Genomic DNA, 24,590 nt, shown 5'->3' with positions numbered 1-24,590 from the left:
AATAAGTACAGCTAGATCTGACTCCATATTAAACAGTTTTGAAAACAGTTTTGAAAACAGTTTGAAAATATTTTGCCTAGTGTCAGCAATTATTACCGGCACTTGTGACTGCAGCTGGTTGCTAGGTGACGGGGGCGGCAAAATGTAGGGGTAACTGCCGGTGACGTACAAGGACATGCTCCGTAGACCGTCTCATTTCTGGGTCCTCCGTGGACTGCGAGGCTGGGTCCGGACCCAGCCTCTGAATTGGGACACAGGTTTGGATAGGTTCAAACCATAGACTGTATATATAAATGGACGTAGGGTCCGTGACGTCACCCATAGGATTCTGCAGTTGCAGAGAAGCCCTTAGTAGGCGGAGTCGGCCACTAACGGCTCGACAGTGACGTCAGAGTTCAACTCCTGCCTTCCCCAGCCTACTCCAAATAAGGGCAAAGAGGCGGAGCCGAGGCGGGACCTGCTGCCACCGAGCTGAAAGTTCCAGAGCTAGCTGAAGCTACCAAGCTAAGCTAACATGCTCCCCATCTGCACACTGCCGTGGCATTTTACGTTCCTAAGGTAAGCGGACATGAAACTATTCAGCAAAACTAAAAATAATAATCTAAGTTATTGAGTTTTTAGCATAATACTTCAGAATCTTAAAATCCCTTAACGTTTGTATGCAATTGTGCTAGATTCAACACTGGAATCAAGCAAATATTAATATGTTTGCATGACATTAGTTATTTATATTTTGATATCACTTAATTATACGTTTAATACATTTAAGTCAAGCTAAGGTACATGTGATGGTAGCTAGTTAGTGCTCTTACCTGTGAGGCCTCCTCCAAACAGCATAATAACCAGACTGTATCATTAAAACTAAGTACCAGTTCTAGATCCTTGACTTTAGACAAAAAAATTAAAAAGACAACATGTATTTAAAGACCAACCTTTATTTGAATGTGCCTCTTAACCTGATATATTATTTATACAGTAATAGTATTGACAATCTAAAAAAACTGAGCAACTCAACAGTCAACTTTATGTTTCTTATTGTCTAAAGCATTTTGTTATTTTCATTTTCCCCCTCTCATATTCAGTGTGGACGGATTGAGACAGCGTGGTGTCCAGAAAGCTGCAGAGACTTCAGGGAGAAACCTCCGTGTGATGGACGTCCTGTCTGTTTGTTTGGAGAGGACTGAGGGTCTTTCCTCTGCGAGGAGGACCAGGCCTGATGGAGGAGCCCATGCTGGGCAAAGCTGATACCAACTGCACAGGCCTAGTCTGTCACTTTATTTGAATAAATATCTTTACTTTATTAGTTTTACACCTTCTGTCCATATGTGCTTTTTATTTAAAACATGTTTGATTAAGTTTTGGTTCACATTTCAATAAATTGTATTTGTATTTGCACTCCTTTCGTCCATTATTCTTACTGAAAATGTTAGATTACACATTCACATCTGACTGAAGATTGGCCCCATTTATTTGTGACGTTGCAAACTCTGCGGTACAAGGCACAAGTGATGTGAAGCTCATAAAGCGAGGCAAAGACAGCTGATGCCAACAGACTCAACAAGCTCATCAGGAGAGCAGGCTCTGTCCTGGGAGTGGATCAGGAGTCGTTGGCAATGGTGTCGGAGGGGAGAATGCTGAGGAAACTTCTCAGCATTCTGGACAACGGGTCTCACCCCCTGCATGCCACACTGGTTTCCTACCGGAGCACTTTCAGCCATAGACTGAGATCACCCATAACCACCACACAGCGCCACAGGAGGTCTTTCCTCCCAGTGGCAATCAAACTCTTTAACTCTTCACCCCTAAGTAAAGGGCACTGAGAACTTCCACACCAACACTATGTGCAATATACTGTAAGTTCCATCACTGCAATACACTCGCTGCTATATATATATAACTATGTGCAATATTATATCATATTATTATTATTAGTATTATTAATAATACTATGATAACGTGCAATTACGTAACTGCCACTACGTTTTAATTTTTGCACTATAACTACTAAATACTGCTAATAATAATTGCATTGATTGTGTAACTTTCTATGTTTCTGTCACGATTCTCATGTTAGGTCACGTTTATAGTTTTGTAGGTTTGGGTGTTTTTGCTGTTTTCCATGTCATGTTTTCCTTTGGGTTATTGTCTGGTCCTTTTCCCTGTGTTTTCCTCTTGTCATTAGTTTCCCTGGTGTGTCTAATGGTCTGATTATGTTCACCTGGGCCCCTGTGTTTTCTCCTCCCTCCTCACCTGTGTCTTGTTGTGTGATTGAGTCTTGTGTGTATTTAAGTTCTGGGTTGTCTGTCTGTCTTGGTCGGTTCGTCCTGTTCCCTGACTAGTTCTGCGGTGAGTGTTCTGTTTGTCATTGTATAGAGATATCATAGCCTTGAAATAAAGGAATTTTCAGTTTATATCTGCATTTGGGTCCTGCTTGTTTCACAAACCGTGACAGTACGAACCGACCTTAAAATGGACGCAGCAAACCTTTTGAAGCTACAGGCGGAACGTCTTGGATATTCTCTGGAGTATATTTTTTATAAGTGGAAAGGCGCCTCATCTAGACGGGGTAGAGAGGCTGCGTTGAAGGAGGCACGTCAGGAGGTTGCTCGCAAGCCCTGGCTCTGGAGCTTGTTGCCCGAGTGGCTTAGGATTTTTTCATGTAGCCCTGAGAGCCAGTCCTCATTTTCTGACCCTTTCTTGGGGTCTGGTCTGGAGTTTGGGGGTCCACGAAGCCTCCAAAAAACTCCTAAGAGACGCAAGGCCAGGGTTCCGCGCCCAACAGCCATGGTTCCGGCTCCAGCGCAAGACCCAGCAGCCGTGGCTCCGTGCTCCAGTACCGGCCCACGCAGCTTTGCTTCCATACTCCATTACCTGGCTTACACAGCCAGGATCCAGGCTTCCGCTCCGCGCCCAGCAGCCATGGTTCCGGCTCCAGAACCGGACCTTACAGCCATGTTTCCGGGTCCAGAACCGGACCTTACAGCCATGTTCCCGGCTTCAGTGCCGGCTCCAGTAACCATGGTCCCGACTCCGGCTCCTCGTCACCTGATGACTCATCGGCCGACGCCAGCTCCTCGAGTCCTGTCGGCGTACCGGCCGACTCCAGCACCTCGTCTCCTGTTGGCTGTCCGTCCGACGCCAGCTCCCCTTGTCCTGTTAGCATACCGGCCGACTCCAGCACCTCGTCTCCGGTTGGCTCTCCGTCCGACGCCAGCTCCCCGTGTCCTGATGGCTGTCCGTCCGACGCCAGCTCCCCGTGTCTTGTCGGCATACCGGCCGACTCCAGCACCTCGTCTCCTGTTGGCTGTCCGTCCGACGCCAGCTCCCCGGGTTCTGTTGGCGAACCAACCCACTCAAGTGTCGTTGGAGGTCCCGCAGACTGCCCTTCTGCCGGGGGTCCTGCCAACCCCATGTCCTGAGCCGTTGGAGATCCCGCAGACTGCGCTTCTGCCGTGGGTCCTGCCAACTCCATGTCTGGTCCCGTTGGAGGTCCCGCAGACTACTCTTCTGCCGGGGGTCCTGCCAACCCCATGTCCTGTGCCGTTGGAGGTCCCGCAGACTACTCTTCTGCCGGGGTTCCTGCCAACTCCATGTCTTGTCCCGTTGGAGGTCCCGCAGACTGCTCTTCTGCTGAGGGTCCTGCCAACCCCATGTCCTGTGCCGTTGGAGGTCCCGCAGACTACTCTTCTGCAGGGGGTCCTGCCAACTCCATGTCTTGTCACGTTGGAGGTCCCGCAGACTACTCTTCTGCCGGGGGTCCTGCCAACTCCATGTCTGGTCCCGTTGGAGGTCCCGCAGACTGCTCTTCTGCCGGGGGTCCTGCCAACCCCAGGTCCTGTGCCGTTGGAGGTCCCGCAGACTACTCTTCTGCCGGGGGGCCTGCCAACTCCATGTCGTGTCCCGTTGGAGGTCCCGCAGACTACTCTTCTGCCGGGGGTCCTGCCAACTCCATGTCTTGCCACGTTGGAGGTCCCGCCGACTACTCTTCCGCTGGGGGTCCTGCCAACTCCATGTCCTGTCGCGTTGGGGATTCCGCCGACTGCTCTCCTTCCGGGGGTCCTGCCGGTCCTGTGTCCTCTTCCATGGGGGATCTTGCCGACACCGGCTCCTGACCGGCATCCGGAGCTGTCTGGTCTTCACCCCTCCTCGGACTCTGCCTTGCCCCCGGGCCGTCTGCCCGAGGTTCCCTCCATGGACTCTGCCTTGCCCCCGGGCCGTCCGCCCGAATTCCCCTTTTTGAACTCTGCCTTGCCCCCGGGCCGTCCGCCCGAATTCCCCTTTTTTGAACTCTGCCTTGCCCCCGGGCCGTTCGCCCGAGGCCCGTCCTCCAGACCCCCTCCACCCACCCTGCTGGATTTTTGTTTTTGTGGGACGTCTGGAATCCGTGCCTCGAGGGGGGGGGTTATGTCACGATTCTTATGTTATGTCACGTTTATAGTTTTGTAGGTTTGGGTGTTTTTGCTGTTTTCCATGTCATGTTTTCCTTTGGGTTATTGTCTGGTCCTTTTCCCTGTGTTTTCCTCTTGCCATTAGTTTCCCTGGTGTGTCTAATGGTCTGATTATGTTCACCTGGGCCCCTGTGTTTTATCCTCCCTCCTCACCTGTGTCTTGTTGTGTGATTGAGTCTTGTGTGTATTTAAGTTCTGGGTTGTCTGTCTGTCTTGGTCGGTTCGTCCTGTTCTGTTTGTCATTGTATAGAGATATCATAGCCTTGAAATAAAGGAATTTTCAGTTTATATCTGCCTTTGGGTCCTGCTTGTTTCACAAACCGTGACAGTTTCTACGCAACTGTAGAAGCTTGCTCTGTTGTCTCACTGAAAGAATAACTTTTACCACTTTTTTAAAAGACAATATTGAGAGATAAATAGTAGCAGTTCTCACTATGTGTTAAATATCTTAGCCTTCAATACATTAAATTAGAAAGCTGACAAAATCATATTGCTTGTTAACATCTAAATGTAACTTTTTGTACAGAAAAAACCCTCAACTTCACTGGTGTGTAGGTGATCTAGTATTGTTTAATGGAATGTATATCAGTGTATTAAAGTCAATACTTTCTTGATTTTTTGTACAGTATGAAAAAAATAGTATTTGTACCTGTGCTGAAGTTCACTGCTGTGAGGACTCCAGTTCTGTCTCTCACTCTCTGGTCCAGCCTGTCTGCATCACCTGGACACCTTAAACAAACAGATATATATATGTAAAGTACCATGTGTACAAACAATATAACTGATTCTCTTCTGTTGAACATGTTGGATTGTGTATTGTCCGAGTCAGGGTCCTTTTTATTTTACTGTAACTTTGGAAGTTGTGTTACCAATGCATGCTGTTTATTTGATACCCATTTGGTAATGCAATTAATAAAAACAACAAGGTTTGGGTTTGTTCTTCAGATGACTGTGATGTTAACGTGTAAGCTCAATAATGAACTCCAGCTCAACCAACCATATTGTAATATCTAAGTAATCATCTTGAAATATGACATTAATAATTGTAATATACACACATCTTATTGTGAGGTTGATTTCACATACACTACTTCGACATTAGTTGTCTACATACTTGAGCATAGCCAATTTAAATTAACCTTAGTGATGCATACAGTTCCTACCTAAATAATAATAATCTCTCTAACTTACAAGGATGACCTTATTTTATCAACCTCAAACAGAAGCCGTTTGTTGCACAGTATTAGCCCACTTAACGCTTGTCTATTTCGTTTTAACATAGTCAATGATTTTAACTTGGAGGCTACTATTAGCATCGTTAGCACCGATGTAGCTACCACTAGCTTACACGCTAACCCAAGCCGTAACATTAATTACTGAAGTATTATTTGAATTATTTTAAGTATTAAAGTAATGTGTTATGGCAGGAAAGTTCAATCTGGTATATTCATTTTAAGGTCACCTTATATAGAATGTGTGTTAAACTTGTGATTTCTGCATTGAGTGACTTCTGCCTAGCAGATACCAAGAAGAGGCCCCTACGGTCTCTCTGTTAATTATCAATAGTCCTTGCAATTAACAGGGGAATTCCCAGATACATTTTCAGATATAAGGCAGTTAAAGTCTTGTATAATTAATGTTTATTTCCTACACATCCTGCAGGCCTTGAGACTTGGGTCACCCAGCAGTAAATGAGATAAAGGTTCTTTTGAGCTTATCAATAAAATGTATTCATTCCTAGTAAGCTGACTTTGGGGTGAAGGGAAGTTCAGGGAAGCCATTAAGCGATAAGAACAATTAACTTCTGTTAAAGATACATGATAGGATGTGTGTGTTGAAGATGTTTAGGGGGAATGAGTATGTGTCCTGTCAAAGAGTCCTCTGTCATGACGCCAAATCATTGATTGGGGGATCTGCCTAAGGGCAGAGAGACAGAAACACACACACACACACACACACGCAACAGAAGCAACATGGAATCAACAACTGTGGACTTACTACCTGGGATCCCGCCCAGAAGGGAAACCGACCAATGGAACACTGCCAACTCACTGTCTAGCTCGCTCAGAAGTGAACTCTGTGTATAAATGTTGTGATCATTTTGAAGATCGGGGCTCTTGTTTTTGACTTGCCGTTCCTGAGACATGTCTCACACGGTGGTAGAACCTGAGCCCGGACTACTCTGCAGAGTGCTTCGTGATTCGGTGATGTATTTGTATGTTTTACCATTAAAGCAGATTATTGTTTAACTTGCATTCTGGTGTTTCTTAATCCCTTCCTTTTTACGAATTTACCCAGTTTACCAAACGACACGCGGAGGCGAGGTTGGTTTTAAACATCCTCCAAATCTCCAACAAATGGTGACCCCGACGTGATGACGTCATGACGTGGTGACGTCATGAGTAGGGTTTTTGAGAGGAAAATCAGCAGCCAGCGGACAAATGGTCCGGAGAAGAGGCCTAGAATAATCTCTGACAACTAAAACGAGGATCCTACAATTGAAAGGTGAGCAGACAAGCCTGTTTCTATCGAAGGTCTGTAATTGGCTAAACTAAATTTTAGAGTTGTCAGAGACATATTCCGGTGTCATAGTTGTTGCGGTGGAATATACAAATACATATTTTAGATAGGTAGGAAAGTTATATAACATAAAAGTGAATCAACGAGGTATGTAAGACGAAGGTGAAAGGCCCCGTACTTTTTTCAGAAAGGAGACGGCTGAAGACTCGTTGGGGGATGTTCAGTGACCGTTTTCAGACGGCATCCAGGAACAAATCTGAATAATAATTCTTAGGTTCATAGGAATCGAAGTTGAGTTATAAGTAAATCCAAAGGAGAGTAACGCAACCTTCAAAAAGCAATTTTGAAGTGACCGGACCTCATTAATCCTTTGTTCTGTGGGGGTTGAATCTATAAAGCCAAACGTCACAATAAAGAGTTCTGTAAGCCTGGGTTACGACTCCATGTCAGGGTCACATCGTTGAAAGACGGTGTTGAAGCGCGCTGAGAGGCTTGCTAAACTTGTTGGAATAAACATCGGACAATAAAAGCTGAATAGACTGTACGGGGAATTTTTTATACATATAAAAGTGAATCAGCAAGTATTTCAGCGAAGGGTATTGAGTCTCTAACGGCTGGAAGGGTATAGAGTCCCTGGCCTAGTGGAGGTATGGGAGTCCTCACAGGCTATACTTGCTGGGGAAGCCAAGTAGAGTATCGAGTCTCTATCCATGGCTAAAGTGAATAACAAATCTGAGGTTCATAGGAACCAAAAGGTGCGTTATAAGTCTGTTGGGTTTAAACTCACATTCTGTTGAAAGAAATATCGCATCTTAAAAGCTGGACAGACAGTAAGGAGGATATATTTCTTGTGAATAAATAGAATATATTATTGAACATGAAACAGCCTAAGTCAGATGAATAGATACGAAGTCATAATGAAGGGAGAATTTGAACGAGAGGAGCGTGAGTTAAGAGCTTACGAGAACAGTGGGTTCAAGCAGAACAATTGAATAAAAGGATAGCAGAAGTGTTAATTGTTGAAAGAAGCCCCCCTTTTCCTAAAGAGGCTGAGAGCTACAGCGGGGGAGAGAGAAGGGGGTGTCAGTATTTGTCTGTGAGAGTTCCCCCCCCCTTTTTTCCTCTCGGGAGCAGCAGCGGCCCGGAGGGTGTCTGCTTGCTTTTGTCTCTAGTGATCTGAAGTTGGACTGAAATACATTGAAAATTAACAGATCAATGTCTGATTTGAAGTGGTAGATATATTGAAATAAATAAGAAACAATGATTTGCTGCTATTTAAACATAGTCTTTGAGAACTGATTGATACCGTTGCATTGCGTTGTGAATTTTATGGTATTTGTCATTAACTAGGGATTGTACTTAATTATACTTCAAGGAAAATTATATTACATACAGTAACCTTAGGGGAAAGTAAAAAGAGATTTACTGAGTATATGAAGTACATTAAGGGTAAGATTTTATTCAAATTAAATATGATAGGTGGATTTTTCCATCTAGGATACGACATGGAAAGAGGAGAATTTGTTAGACATGAAATAACGAACTCATTGGAGGAAATATATATTGTAAGGTTATTTAGGAGTTGTTATCATATACAGTTACTCTCAGTTGATGGTTGTTTAAAGTAGATAGGAAACTGAAAACGTGAACGATTCACCACAATGGTGTTTTTAAGTTTATGAAGAAGGAGTAGAAAGTAAAAAGAAGGTTTTTGTAAGTTTGTCAGAGGGAATCTGTTAATGTTCAAGCATGACAGAGGTGCTGCACGAGGCTAAAAGCCATCTCACAAAGTTGGAGAACAAAAGAGGTTTTGATGAGAGAAGCTTGGGCCGGCAGCTGCAGGGCGCAGAGAGGAAGAGAGAGAGAAAAGTCAGATGGTTTGAAGAAGTATAGAGAGAGTACAGGTTATATAGAGTTACTACTATTCTGGAAAAGGTCATATTGTTTTATGAGTAACATAAGATACGAATATATTTACTAGATATGAGAACAACAGGCTTATCTAGGTTAACAGAAAATTGCTATTAACCAGTTTCAGCTGCAACTATCCTGTCTTTGTTCTAAAGAGAAAATACGTTGCATTTATAATTAATATTAAGAAAGTTCACAATTGATACCATTAAAGACCGTTTGGGATTAATAGGACGAGTTTGTCATAAACATTCGTGCTTAGATGGAATAAAAGTGTTGAGAGATGTTCTCAAAAATGGGAGTTTTCACAATGGTTTTAGTTTTTATTTAAACAATTAAGTAATAAGGACAGAAAAATGTTCCGTGATGATTTATTTAGGTTTCAGTTTTAGTAATAATGAAGATTACATTTTGTAATAATTCCTTTAAGTGTTCCAAAAATATATTCATTAACTGTAGTCAGATTACTTGTTTTAAATATATAGCGCTGGATACAGTTAGTTTTGTATTCTGTTACAAATCTAACCATGCTTGTAACACACAACTTAGATAAACAATTAGAAAATAATAGAATAAGCAAGAAGATTAAAGATGAATCTATAGTGGTTAAGAAAAGTTTTTTGTTTTGCCTATTAACTTAGAACTGAAGTAATGAAGAATAGGAAGACTGTTACCATTAATGGGTTTAACATTCACATGTTTCAGCATTCCTGACCATATAGACACTCAGCTGTTTTATTTTGTAACCCGCTGGGGGAGAGATTTACATTGAGTTTTTCTCAGTAGCTGATTTGCTGTGATTACAGCAGCATTGGATAGTTGTGCGCCACCTTTGGGTTGTACTCTGAATCAGTGTGTTGGTGAAATGTTGCTCATTGCAAACAGAAGAACTGTGCAAAGAACACATCTCAGAGGAGGTTTTGACAGTTTGCTTGTGCCTCGTTGTCAAGGCAACAGTGGTGTGAAGAGGTACTGCAGTTTTTGGGGATTTCTGCGGTACAGAGGACAACGTGTGTCTGCTGCTTGTATCACATTGATCCAGAGGTCCCTTCCCCCTCAGGACATCCCAATGCCAGAGAGAGTTTCCTTGGAGCCCACTGACCAGGGCCGGTTCTAGCTTTTTGGGGGCCCTGCCACTGACTACAGCTGAAGAGGACAATGAATCATTGACTGTTCTCAATATGACAAGATCAAGAGACAGGCTGGTCTCAGTCTGTTCAGACTCTGAAGAAATCATGCAATGATTTTACAGCATAACTGTGCAAGAGTTTATCAGAAGGTGGTGTAGAACGATATGCTTAGTGTTTAGGAAGGGAGGCTGATTGTTTAATGATGGTCTGGAATGCTGAAAAGAATAAAGTTTAATATCCTTGTTTGGCAAACAAGACATCTGATTATTATGTCACACATGATAATCTTGACATAGTGACTAGCTATGGGTAAACGTGTGGACGTTATACCATTATTATCATGAACTAAAAATAAATAGGGAAATAGTATCTGGTTAAAGATGAATGGATTTCATATCCTAGAGAGGATTAGTTATATTGTGAATACTTCACAAGGTATTTACTAATGTATTTTGAAGAACACATAAGAACACAGGTCCAGTTTTGTTTTGTTTCTAGATTAAATTGTCCATTACCAAAACTGTTCAGCTTAGGTCTAGCTTTAGACTTTGATATTAAAAGAGTATTTAGGCTTATTTTTGTATATCTGACATTTTTAAAATATGTTGGCTATTCACTAGATAGAAAGATGGCATTACTCTCCATTTGTTGAGAACATTTCTGAAGATTAAATATTTGTTTAATTTCTAATATTCCTATTTAAGACGTAATTTTAGAGTAACAAGGCTGATGCTGAAATTGGAAAATATGTTAGTGGTTTGCATGATGTAAACAAAAAAAGGTTTTGTTTGTTCAAGCTCCAATTAAATCTGAAACAGTAATAATGATTGATTTGGCTAAAGCTTAGTTGAACATCCTGATGTAACATTATGAGGTATGTTCACTTCTAAGGGTAAACAAATTGATAAAATGGATTATTATTGTTATTGATTAATTTGGAATATTAATTCAAAAGGCTGTTTTCTGCAGGTTCACTTAAGAATGCCTTGCATGAACATTTGTCAGGTATTGTGTTTCCTAGGGGCGGTATATTAATAAAGTGTATTGATAATTTGTTTGTTAAACATCTGAAGAAAATGGTGCTGCGAACACGAGAAAAACCTTGTTGCATTGGTTGACATCAACACAATGATGTCACTAGTACAACTCCAGCTAGTAGAATATTAAAGTCTCTGCAGAGCACGACACATGGCCAAAAAGACTGAGACCAAATGACCTTTGACCCTGACTGACAGTGTGACTTGAGAAAAGCACTATCAATGACAGACTCTGGGGCTGACCAAACTTGACTTTAAAACCTGACAGTGTGAGTGTGAATGGAATGCCGGCATGTGATCAGTGTAACTGCATGATTCTAAAACAATAACCAAGCATGTTTTTAGACTAACACATTATTCTGGAGCTCCAAGGGAAATGAGAGGTTTCCTAAAAAATGTTGACATGTTTCTAATATTGATTGAGTTATAACAGGTAACACAGATGCAGAATCAGTGGCCAAGGAGCTACTGAGAGAGGTAATTCCAGAATGAGAATACCAGAGAAGGTGACCTGTGATAATGAAAACAATTTTGTAATATTTCAACAGGTATTAAAGTAACTGAGGTTTGAAATGTAGAAAGAACATATTACAGCTAAGTTAAAACATAGTAATGTAATGAGATAGAATTTAATTTAGACAACATCTTGTAACTAGCCTGGTAAAGAAGTAAAAGCCATAGACTTTATTGTTTAGATCATTATTGGGATGTACATTTAATTTAAATTTATAATAGAAAGACATTTGATGACAGTATGTTGGATTTCTGTATTCATTTTTCAGCTTGATAATATCTAAGCACTGACAAGTAGAAGCAGTATCACCAGGAAATTATTCACTTTGTCAGTATCATGATTTTAGTTGTTTTTAATCCATAACATTAGTGTGTTTCTTTACCAGAGACATTAGCAGTTCATATTATATTTAGATTTTAAATAGGATCTCAAGAATTTCATTTATAATAACACAGATGCTTGTCAGAAATTCAGAGCTATTGAGATATGTTATTTAGTTCACCTGAAGATGTTGGGGTTTGTTTTGTTGACACAGGTCAAGTATTAGAATTCTGAAGCGGCCTACCAGTGGTGGGTCAAACACCTGAGGGCCCAGAAGCCCTGAGCGTAGACTGGAGGGGTGGGTATCAGATTTCTCCACACAGGTTGCTGACGCCAAAAGGGGGACCCGAGGAGCAGGAGGCCGACGCAGCGGAGTTCGTCTGGCTGAAGGTCGTCAGGCCTACGTGGCTCAACCCCAGGTTCTCCGGCCTCTACAGAGTGACCCAGAGGACATCTCATGCCGTCCGCCGAGGAGCAAAGGGGGACATCTGGAACTACTGGAGCCAGTGTGCGGCGAGGAAATCACCGGCTAGGATCATGGAGGACATCAGGACCAGTGTTGGGCAAGTTACTTCCAAAATGTAATATATTACATATTACTCATTACTCTCTTTTGAAAGTAATAAGTTACATTACAATATTACTGTCTCTGAAATGTAATGAGTTACACTACTTTAGTTACTTTTTAGTTACTTTCACCAAAATAACCGCAAAAGAATAGCTAGGTATTTTAAATGCTAAAATGTAGTTTAGTGCAGCTCATTATGCATCCAGTGAAGGGTGATGTGGTAGCATAACAACTGTGTAGGCCCTTAAGGCTACTAACAAATTGTATTACAGGGCTTCGTTGAATACTCGATTCTGATTGTAAATTCTTAACATGTGACATGTTGTTAATACAGCAGTACAGACCGCTGTCAAGGACTATAATGAAGGTTAACATATTGTAAATCAAGGCAAATATTATTTAAACCATGCTCATGGTTTGAAATGGCAAACATTGAAAGGCAAAAGTATTATTAAAACCATGTAGCCTACTACATCATCACCTTGGTCCCATCATATACGATGGGAAGAGAATATTTACTGTGCTTGAAAACTGGTATCACATCATTATGTGAGGTTGACTTTGTGACCTGGAGAACATTTCAGCTGCAACATCAGCTCGTTGATAATAAGCTTGGGATATGAGATATTTTTGTAGCCATTCGTGGTGAAGGCATCTGTGCTATTGTCATCCTTGCCAACCTTTAGACCTCAGAAATCGGGAGCATTTCAAAATGCAAAATTGGAGGGGGGGGGGGGGGGGTGGTGCTAGTGGATCGCCGGAGCTGTTAGATTAACATTAACATGCTTATTGTAGTTGTAAGTGCACTGCCTTGCGGCCTGTAGCACCATCCTTGATGGAGCATATGTGTGGGTTGGACCTGTATTTTACAGGAAAGGAGTGAGCAGAGAGTAGAGTAGTTGTTGATTCTTGTTCTGTTTTCTGTGAATATCTGCCTCACCCTCTCAGACTTTGAGTTGCGCGCGCTACTAAAGAGACGTGTTACCATGGAAACCAAACAATGGTGTAGCTGTATTAAAGTCGGAGTGGAAACAGTCGTGTTTAAATCAGATTTTGTCAGAAATCGGGAGAAATGCGGGAGAAATATGACCCCGGGAGGAAACTGGGAGAGGGCAATGAAATCGGGAGTCTCCCGCGAAAATCGGGAGGGTTGACAAGTATGGCTATTGTATGCATTATTTTTGACCCAACATTTCTACAGGCATGTCAGAATATGGTACTATTTTCACATGAATATTCTAGCCATTGTCTATTTTTATACCACAAGCTGCAAAATGACCGCCTTACACCACTGTACAGGCGGGTAGTTGTTTAGATATACCTGGCACCTGCGGGCCGCAGAGGGGCGGCGTAGTTTCGGGCGACGAAGACTGCTGCTCCGGGGCTGGCGAGTCAGGCGGGAGTAAGCTAGTGTCCACAACGGAGGGTAACGTGATGTCCGCATCTGACCTGTTGCTACTGTCTGCAGTAGATGCAGTGTTGCTGGCGTTTAGTGATGGTTGCTTTAACCATTTTCGTATAAATGATTATCCACAGATCAGATGTGTGTCACTGCTGTGGAAGCACTTTGGAAATGATGCATGCGCAGCGGAGCAGGTCACGCGCACCTGACACAATTTGTTGTTTGTATTTTTCGCTACGTTCTCTTTTTTGAATGGTTGCATAACGTTCAACTTCCCCGAAGATCTCGACGCGAAGCCTGAAGGGTAAACACCAGGTTTACTAATCGACCCGCACAATTTGTCCGGTGTCGGAATGTCTCGCTATGTTAATACATTTCTTAAAAAACAAAACACCATTTAATTTCGGGTTAAAATGTGTTGTAACTGCGTTACTGAGCATTGTAACGGGTAATATATTACCCACATTTCATTAGTAATGCGTTACATTACTTCGTTACAGCAAAAAGTAATATATTACTGTAACTCCGTTACTTTTGTAACGCGTTACACCCAACACTGATCAGGACGGACCTGGCTATCGTCAACGAGGACATCCCTACAGCAGACGACTCGGAAGCTGACATCAGCGGACTGGAGGAGAAGGACCTCGCGGACATCCCGACAGCAGGGCTGGGGAACTTCTCGAGGCAGGCAGCAGAGGAGTCTACTTCTCTCTGATCAGATTCATCAGTTCCACCTTTGAAGGAAAGGCCGCATCTCCCCCTCCCTATCAGCTGCCCTTGTTGGCGTTTTCCGCTGAGGGGAGGGGGGGGGGGGGGGCCCTGAGGATTCAACAACACGCAAGGATGCTGCTTTCTGGCACTCAGGTTCGCACTCTGATAGTTCCTTCACTGACATTGAAAGTTGTGTTCTGTTCACAAAGGTATACTGTTGGGGAGCAGACACAGTGGCAAGGAATGACAGTAGCTGTGTTTCAAATGTCTTATGTGAGTTGGTCTCGTGGGGTGAGACCAAAAGGGGGAATTTAAGTATTATTTGAATTATTTGAAGTATTAAAGTAACGTGTTATGGCAGGAAAGTTCAATCTGGTATATTCATTTTAATGTCACCTTATATAGAATGTGTGTTAAACTTGTGATTTCTGCATTGAGTGACTTCTGCCTAGCAGATACCAAGAAGAGGCCCCTACGGTCCCTCTGTTAATTATCAATAGTCCTTGCAATTAACAGGGGAATTCCCAGATACATTTTCAGATATAAGGCAGTTAAAGTCTTGTATAATTAATGTTTATCTCCTACACATCCTGCAGGCCTTGAGACTTGGGTCACCCAGCAGTAAATGAGATGAAGGTCCTTTTGAGCTTATCAATAAAATGTATTGATTCCTAGTAAGCTGACTTTGGGGTGAAGGGAAGTTCAGGGAAGCCATTAAGCGATAAGAACAATTAACTTATGTTAAAGATACATGATAGGATGTGTGTGTTGAAGATGTTTAGGGGGAATGAGTATGTGTCCTGTCAAAGAGTCCTCTGTCATGACGCCAAATCATTGATTGGGGGATCTGCCTAAGGGCAGAGGGACAGAAACACACACACACACACGCACAGAAGCAACATGGAATCAACAACTGTGGACTTACTACCTGGGATCCCGCCCAGAAGGGAAACCGACCAATGGAACACTGCCAACTCACTGTCTAGCTCGCTCAGAAGTGAACTCTGTGTATAAAGGTTGTGATCCTTTTGAACATCGGGGCTCTTGTTTTTGACTTGCCGTTCCTGAGACATGTCTCACACGGTGGTAGAAACCTGAGCCCGGACTACTCTGCAGAGTGCTTCGTGATTCGGTGATGTATTTGTATGTTTTACCATTAAAGCAGATTATTGTTTAACTTGCATTCTGGTGTTTCTTAATCCCTTCCTTTTTACGAATTTACCCAGTTTACCAAACGACACGCGGAGACGAGGTTGGTTTTAAACATCCTCCAAATCTCCAACATTACGTAGCTGATTAAAATCATTAACGCATAAATAAGTACTCAAATTTCACTTACCGCAAAACCGCATTCATGCACCGTCTGTTTCAACCGCAGAGCGAGTCACAATAGTCCGATATATAAGCATGAAGAACACACAAACACGGCCGGGGGCAAGCCGGTTCCCTGGATGAGCTGAACAGGCAGAGTGCCTGCCTGTAGCTTCACGGAGCAGCTAGCAGAGAGACAAGAAGCTAGCAGCAGCAGTCACTTCACAGTGCCGTCACTCAATGTGACCACGTCCTAATTTATGCAAAAACCTTAAGACCAAATATAAATAAAAGGGTCGTGTTAGAAAACAATTCACTCACAGATCCATAATCATGAAGGTGGAATCTAACTATATTCATAATAATATTTATTGCATCCATCGGTAGAAAGATGTTTTTTTCTGCTGTAAAGTTGGGCATTTCAACAAGGGGGTCTATGGAAATTGCTCCTTTCTGCAGTCAGTTTCTATCGGCCAATATATGAACTGCAGTGTGTGCCACTTCCGTATTGGCGTCCCGGCTCTTCCACAGAGTTTGCCGCTTGCATACAACGTAATGATGATACTATGACTATAGCTGTGTCCCAATTCAGAGGCTGGGTCCTCCTGAGCAGCTCCTGAGGACCCAGATTCGCAGTCCGCGGAGGACCCAGCTTGGGTCCTCCGTGGACTGCGAAATGAGACGGTCTACGGAGCATGTCCTTGTACATCACCGGCAGTTACCCCTACATTTTGCCGCCCCCGTCACCTAGCAACCAGCTGCAGTCACAAGTGCCGGTAATAATTTCTGACACTAGGCAAAATATTTTCAAACTGTTTTCAAACTGTTTTCAAAACTGTTCAATATGGAGTCAGGTCTAGCTGTACTTATTTTTGGTGTTATATAATATGTTTAAATTATTTTCCCGAGGTCACAACAGGCCCCAGTGAAGAGGGCTTCATTCTCCCCGCGCATCTGCATAAATTGCGCAGTCTGCTCCTTGCTCCCTATCAAAACAAAATTGTTGCAGTAAGATTTGTATAACAAAAGCAGTTGAATAAATAAATTAGCTTTATAATGAATCCCAACAATATGAAAACCAAACAAATATTTTCACTTCATACTATTTTATGTATGTAAAGAAGACATCTCCAATTGCCCGTATATTTAAATACACAAATTAAATAGGTTTACTTTTCTTTCATGTCGTTTACTATTTGGGTGAGTACATTCAAAAACGAATCCAGCTGAAACCGTTGTAGCCGTTGATGGGACGTTACAAGCCATATATCTTTTTAAAAACTCATTCGTCACCGTCACCCGTTGCATCCTGGGATATGGTACACCGCGGAGTGTACATAGATGGTGGTTGGAACACCCCATTTTTGGGACGGATAAAAAGCTAAACAATGCACTGCAGTGGACAGAGACACAAGTAAAACATAGTTTAGATACTCTAAAAAATCTATTTCAGTCTAAGTTTGCGCTATATTTAAATGTTTTCACTGCTTTAACATTGTAGGCTATATAAATGTAATGGTAGTATTCATCTCCAGGCAGGTCTAAAATGCTAACCGCAGCTACCTAGCTTGCCAGCTAATGTGCTAGCTAGCTTGCCATTTCGATGTTTCAAGTTTTTATCCTGAACTTTGAAAAATACCATGATGTATTCAAAATAAAAATAAGTATTTGAAATCGTTTTTCAGGTTGAATATTATTTTTGATTCAGTTCAGCAATTTTTTTGAATAAAATATTTATTTTCAGATTTCACTTTTATACATATTTTGATATTTGAATCCTTATTTTTTTTCAGTTGCAGATTTTTCGTTTTCAGATTCAAAACAATTATTTTTTCAGTTTCAAATCTTGTTTTTTCAGGTTTCACATTGCTTTTCACCTTCAGATCGTTTTTCACTTTCAGATCAACCTGATCTCACCAGAATGCGTGACTCCACCACGACTCCTTAACACCGCATTGCGTGGTGGAATCAAGAACATTTAGGTGTCTGCACTACGCAAACAACCCCAATGTAAAGTGAATGTGGCTGCTTTAATCTTTAATACTTTTTTTTATGCATGCTTTAGGTAACATTAAGCTGTCTTTGGCTCTTCTCTGCTGTAACAATGTAAATGTATCCCCTGTGGGACTAATAAAGGTATTCTGGTTCTGCGTTCATGGAGCTACGTGGAAGTGGGGAAGGACAATGCTTGATTGCGGATACGTAATTTCACATTCTAGCACAAACGCCAAAAAAGCCAGAGATTATAGAATTAAACAAATAAATTAAAACAAGGATAACTGTGTGTTATTGGTGAGTAAATAACAGTGTGTTATTTAGAAAAGAATAACAAATTAGAAGGAAAAAAAGATTTAAAAAAGATTGATTTCAGTATTCTGAGGCTCTGAGCCCCATTTATTTAACTCGCGGACGGTAAAAAAAGTCAGACATTATACGGTTTGAAATTAAAAACAATAATCGTGGCTTGATATTGAGTAAGAACATGTTTTTATGAACCACACAGCTTCCGGTCTTCGAAGACCCGAACGGACAAAAAGACGTGCTGCAGGCACGAAACATACTACCAATAGAAATACATTGCTTTTAAAATCGTTCTGTGTGATCCGAAAAAAAGGGGAAAATCGAGTTGGTGAACACGAATCAATAGATTTAATGTTGTGACTATAACACGAAATGCCGTGAGACTGGGTTGTCCCACCGGACTTGTTGCAGAGCAAAAAAGGTAACCGTGGTTGCACATTCACTGCAACAATTTAACAAATACATTTGAGTTGATCTATCCTAAATACATTTAATAGTTGAATCGGTTAATAAATATTTGTTTACACTCATTAACCATACTTAGGTATATTTATTAGATATAAAAGCTTTAACTTAAGCAAACTATTATTGTGTCAAGTCTAAGAAGGCCTTGAATCTTTTTCTTGATTGCATGCTGCTGGCATACTCTTATGCTGTTATCCATCCAAGTTATTTTAAATAACAACAGACTCCATTTACAAGAACAGTCATTTTTCTGAGGGTTGCTGGTCAACCACTGTCTCGACTGTTTTTTTTTGTGTTAGTGTTAATTTGGCATTTTAAAGGGTTAGTCTGAATTCACCAAAGTAACAGAATAACAGGCTAACCAATACAAGCAGTGGTAGACCAGGGGCCTCATTTATAAAGGGATATACGCTCAAAAAATGGCGTACGGCAGTTTCTACGCAATGTTTGCGATTTATAAAATACTAACTTGACGGGAAAACGTGCGGTCCTCCACGCGAACTCTAACCCATGCGTACGCACTAAGCAAGCACACAAACGGGAGAGACGAGAAACTGCGACACCATTGGCAGAAGGAAGAATGGAGATAAATATGTGGAAATAATACCATAAATAAAATGTTACCTCTCATTTATCATATACTGTATGAAGAATTCATTTTCAAACATTGATTAAAGCCAATCTTAAAATGATTTAACAAACGCCTATTTGAGAATCCTCAGTGCACACAAAAACATAACTTGGAGAAATAAATAAATACGGATATGTTATTTAAAACCACCTCGAATATGTTGTGTTAATGTTATGAAATGTTTTTCATAAATGATGCGGTAAGCAGGAGGACAGAATTACGTCTAAACTGACGCCGTTTTGCATTTCTGATACGGTGAGTGAAGCAGGTAGGACCCAAACGCAGATAACACTTGATATAACCTTTATTTCAAGGTCTAACCTAAACTTGGAACAGACAAAACACTCTCCGGTGAACTAAGTCACACACAAAAGAAGCACCAACACTGAACACAGGAGGAGACAAGAATAAATACAAAGAAGGGTAATCACAGGACAAGAAACAGCTGGGCAGGGGAGGAGAAACACAAGGGCCACAGGTGAACACAATCAGATAACTAGACACACCAGGGAACTAATGACAAGAGGAAAAACACAGGGAAAAGGACCAGACAATAATCCAGAGGAAAACATGACATGGAAAACAGCAAAAACACCCAAACCTACAAAACTACAACCGTGACATGAACTTAGGAGCGTGACATAACCCCCCACTGAAGGGACGGATTCCAGACGTCCCAAAAAACAAATAACAGCAGGGTGGGTGGAGGGGGTCCCGGCCCGGGGGCAAGGTAGAAAACAAGGAGGGGAACTCGGGCGGACGGCCCGGGGGCAAAGCAGATTCCAAATGGGGAACTCTGGCGGACGGCCCGGGGGTAAGGTAGAGACCATGGATGAGGTCTCGGGCGGACGGCCCGGGGGCAAGGCAGAGTTCAAAGAGGGGAACTCGGGCGGACGGCCCGGGGGTAAGGTAGAGACCATGGATGAGGTCTCGGGCGGACGGCCCGGGGGCAAGGCAGAGTTCAAAGAGGGGAACTCGGGCGGACGGCCTGGGGGCAAGGCAGAGTTCGAGGAGAGGCGAAGACCACCGCGGGCGAACTCAGGGGACCGGGCTCGAGGGCGAAGACCGGACAGCTCCGGAGGCCGGGCAGGAGCCGGTGTCGGCAAGATCCCCCATGGAAGAGGACACAGGGCCGGCAGGACCCCCGGCAGGAGAGCAGTCGGCGGAACCTCCAACGGCATGGGACATAGGGTTGGCAGGACCCCCGGCAGAAGAGCAGTCTGCGGGACCTCCAACGGGACAAGACATGGAGTTGGCAGGACCCCCGGCAGAAGAGTAGTCTGCGGGACCTCCAACGGCTCAGGACATGGGGTTGGCAGGACCCCTGGCAGAAGAGCAGTCTGCGTGACCTCCAACGGCTCAGGACATGGGGTTGGCAGGACCCCCGGCAGAAGAGCAGTCTGCGGGACCTCCAACGACACAGGACATAGGATTGCCAGGACCCCCAGCGGAACCTCCAATGACACAGGACAAGGGAGGGAACTTGAGAGTTGACTTGAGAGATGACTTGAGAGGGATCTTGAGAGGGAACTTGAACGGAGACTTGAGAGGGGACTTGAGAAGGGACTCGAGAGGAGACTCGAGAGGGAACTTGAGAGTTGACTTGAGAAGTGTCTTGAAAGAGGACTCGAGATGGGATTCGAGAGGTAGCTCGAGAGGAGACTTGAGAGGGAACTGGGGAGGAGACTTGAGAGGGAACTGGAGAGGAGACTTGAGAGGGGACTTGAGAGGTAACTCGAGAGGAGACTTGAGAAGGCACTGAAGAGGAGACTTGAGAGGTGACTTGAGAGGGGACTCGGGTAGGAACTTGAGAGGAGACTGGAGAGGGAACTGGAGAGGAGACTTGAGAGATGACTCGAGAGGAGACTCGAGAGGAGACTCGAGAGAGGGCTTGAGAGCGAACTTGAGAGGAGACTCGAGAGGGGACTTGAGAGGAGACTCGAAAGGGGACTCGAGAGGAGACTCGAGGGGAGACTTGAGAGGTGACTTGAGAGGGGACTCGTGTAGGAACTTGAGAGGAGACTTGAGAGGGGACTCGAGAGGTAGCTCGAGAGGAGACTTGAGAAGGCACTGAAGAGGAGACTTGAGAGGTGACTTGAGAGGGGACTCGGGTAGGAACTTGGGAGGAGACTGGAGAGGGAACTGGAGAGGAGACTTGAGAGAGAACTGGAGAGGAGACTCGAGAGGGGACTCGAGACAGGACTCGAGAGGATACGCGAGAGGGAACTTGAGGGGAGACTTGAGAGGTGACTTGAGAGGGGACTCGGGTAGGAACTTGAGAGGAGACTTGAGAGGGGACTTGAGAGGTGACTTGAGAGGTGACTCGGGTGGGAACTTGAGAGGAGACTGGAGAGGGAACTGGAGAGGAGACTTGAGAGATGACTCGAGAGGGGACTCAAGAGGAGACTCGAGAGAGGGCTTGAGAACGAACTTCAGAGGAGACTCGAGAGGGGACTTGAGAGGAGACTCGAAAGGGGACTCGAGAGGTGACTCGAGAGGGGACTCGAGAGGAGACTGGAGAGGGAACTGGACCTCCAACGGCTCAGGACATGGGGTTGGCAGGACCCCCGGCAGGAGAGCAGTCTGCGGGACCTCCAACGGCACAGGACATAGGATTGGCAGGACCCCCAGCGGAACCTCCAATGACACAGGACAAGGGATTTGAGTGGAGACTCGAGAGGAAACTTGAGAGTTGACTTGAGAGATGACTTGAGAGGGATCTTGAGAGGGAACTTGAATGGAGAATTGAGAGGGGACTTGAGAAGGGACTCGAGAGGAGACTCGAGAGGGAACTTGAGAGTTGACTTGAGAGATGACTTGAGAAGGATCTTGAGAGGGGACTTGAGAAGGGACTCGAGAGGGGACTCGAGAGGGGACTCGATAAGGAACTCGAGAGGAGACTTGAGAGGGGAATTGAGAGGGAACTTGAGAGTTGACTTGAGAGGGATCTTGAGAGGGAACTTGAACGGAGACTTGAGAAGGGACTTGAGAAGGGACTTGAGAGGAGACTCGAGAGGGAACTTGAGAGTTGACTTGAGAAGTGTCTTGAAAGGGGACTCGAGATGGGATTCGAGAGGTAGCTCGAGAGGAGACTTGAGAGGGAACTGGGGAGGAGACTTGAGAGGGAACTGGAGAGGAGACTTGAGAGGGGACTCGAGAGGTAACTCGAGAGGAGACTTGAGAAGGCACTGAAGAGGAGACTTGAGAGGTGACTTGAGAGGGGACTCGGGTAGGAACTTGAGAGGAGACTGGAGAGGGAACTGGAGAGGAGACTTGAGAGATGACTCGAGAGGAGACTCGAGAGGAGACTCGAGAGAGGGCTTGAGAGCGAACTTGAGAGGAGACTCGAGAGGGGACTTGAGAGGAGACTCGAAAGGGGACTCGAGAGGAGACTCGAGGGGAGACTTGAGAGGTGACTTGAGAGGTAGCTCGAGAGGAGACTTGAGAAGGCACTGAAGAGGAGACTTGAGAGGTGACTTGAGAGGGGACTCGGGTAGGAGCTTGGGAGGAGACTGGAGAGGGAACTGGAGAGGAGACTTGAGAGAGAACTGGAGAGGAGACTCGAGAGGGGACTCGAGAGGGGCCTCGAGAGGATACGCGAGAGGGAACTCGAGGGGAGACTTGAGAGGTGACTTGAGAGGGGACTCGGGTAGGAACTTGAGAGGAGACTTGAGAGGGGACTTGAGAGGTGACTTGAGAGGTGACTCGGGTGGGAACTTGAGAGGAGACTGGAGAGGGAACTGGAGAGGAGACTTGAGAGATGACTCGAGAGGGGACTCAAGAGGAGACTCGAGAGAGGGTTTGAGAACGAACTTGAGAGGAGACTCGAGAGGGGACTTGAGAGGAGACTCGAAAGGGGACTCGAGAGGTGACTCGAGAGGGGACTCGAGGGGAAACTTGAGAGGTGACTTGAAAGGGGACTCGAGAGGAGACTGGAGAGGGAACTGGAGAGGAGACTTGAGAGATGACTCGAGAGGGGACTCGAGATGAGACTCGAAAGGGGACTCGAGAGGAGACTCGAGGGGAGACTTAAGAGGTGACTTGAGAGGGGACTCGGGTAGGAACTTGAGAGGAGACTTGAGAGGGGACTGGAGAGGAAACTTGAGAGATGACTCGAGAGGAGGCTTGAGAGGTGACTTGAGAGGTGACTCGAGAGGTAGCTCGAGAGGAGACTTGAGAAGGCACTGAAGAAGACTTGAGAGGTGACTTGAGAGGGGCCTTGGGTAGGAACTTGAGAGGAGACTGGAGAGGGAACTGGAGAGGAGACTTGAGAGACAACTGGAGAGGAGACTCGAGAGGGGACTCGAGAGGGGACTCGAGAGGATACGCGAGAGGGAACTCGAGGGGAGACTTGAGAGGTGACTTGAGAGGGGACTCGGGTAGGAACTTGAGAGGAGACTTGAGAGGGGACTTGAGAGGTGACTTGAGAGGTGACTCGGGTGGGAACTTGAGAGGAGACTGGACAGGGAACTGGAGAGGAGACTTGAGAGATGACTCGAGAGGGGACTCAAGAGGAGACTCGAGAGAGAGAGGGCTTGAGAGCGAACTTGAGAGGACACTCGAGAGGGGACTTGAGAGGAGACTCGAAAGGGGACTCGAGAGGAGACTCGAGAGGTGACTCGAGAAGGGACTCGAGGGGAGACTTGAGAGGTGACTTGAGAGGGGACTCGGGTAGGAACTTGAGAGGAGACTTGAGAGGGGACTGAAGAGGAGACTTGAGAGGTGACTTGATAGGGGACTCGGGTAGGAACTTGAGAGGGAACTGGAGAGGAGACTTAAGAGAGAACTGGAGAGGAGACTCGAGAGGGGATTCGAGAGGGGACTCGAGAGGATACTTGAGAGGGAACTCGAGGGGAGACTTGAGAGATGACTTGAGAGGGGACTCGGGTAGGAACTTGAGAGGAGACTTGAGAGGGGACTTGAGAGGGAACTCGGGAGGATACTTGAGAGGGAACTCAAGAGGATACTTGAGAGGTGACTTGAGAGGGGACTCGGGTAGGAACTTTTGAGGAGACTGGAGAGGGGACTTGAGCAGGGACTTGAGAGGGTTGGTTCGCCAACAGAACACGGGGAGCTGGCGTCGGACGGACAGCCAACAGGACACGGGGAGCTGCCGTCGGACGGACAGCCAACAGGAGACGAGGTGCTGGAGTTGGCCGGTATGCCGACAGGACACGGGGAGCTGGCGTCGGACAGCCAGCCAACAGGACACGGGGAGCCGGCGTCGGATGGACAGCCAACAGGACACGGGGAGCTGGCGTCGGACGGACAGCCAACAGGAGACGAGGTGCTGGAGTCGGCCGGTATGCCGAAAGGA

At 44.7% G+C, this 24,590-nt stretch overlaps 1 protein-coding gene and 1 long non-coding RNA gene across 2 annotated transcripts; both read left to right on the top strand.

Annotated features, from left to right (window-relative positions):
- Window positions 1–116: 116 nt before the first annotated feature.
- On the top strand, window positions 117–5,808 carry LOC307022367 (uncharacterized protein). Its single transcript, XM_079655153.1, has 2 exons — window positions 117–558; window positions 1,083–5,808. The coding sequence occupies exon 2, from the start codon at window positions 2,470–2,472 to the stop codon at window positions 4,444–4,446; it is 1,977 nt and encodes a 658-aa protein (XP_079511279.1). The 5' UTR covers window positions 117–558; window positions 1,083–2,469; the 3' UTR covers window positions 4,447–5,808.
- A 7,396-nt stretch (window positions 5,809–13,204) lies between these two features.
- On the top strand, window positions 13,205–15,746 carry LOC307039127. The gene is made up of 2 exons (XR_013808150.1): window positions 13,205–13,617; window positions 14,416–15,746. It is a non-coding gene; the product is annotated as an uncharacterized lncRNA (long non-coding RNA).
- The last annotated feature ends 8,844 nt before the right edge of the window (window positions 15,747–24,590 follow it).

Source organism: Notothenia rossii (assembly GCF_949606895.1).
Source record: "Notothenia rossii genome assembly, chromosome: 1".
In the NCBI taxonomy this organism is placed as follows: domain Eukaryota; kingdom Metazoa; phylum Chordata; class Actinopteri; order Perciformes; family Nototheniidae; genus Notothenia; species Notothenia rossii.
This window is presented reverse-complemented; position numbering and strand designations above follow the sequence as displayed.

Excerpts from the sequence above, each read along its gene's own strand:
- LOC307022367 (XM_079655153.1), top strand. The coding sequence starts at position 2,470 with ATGGACGCAGCAAACCTTTTGAAGCTACAGGCGGAACGTCTTGGATAT.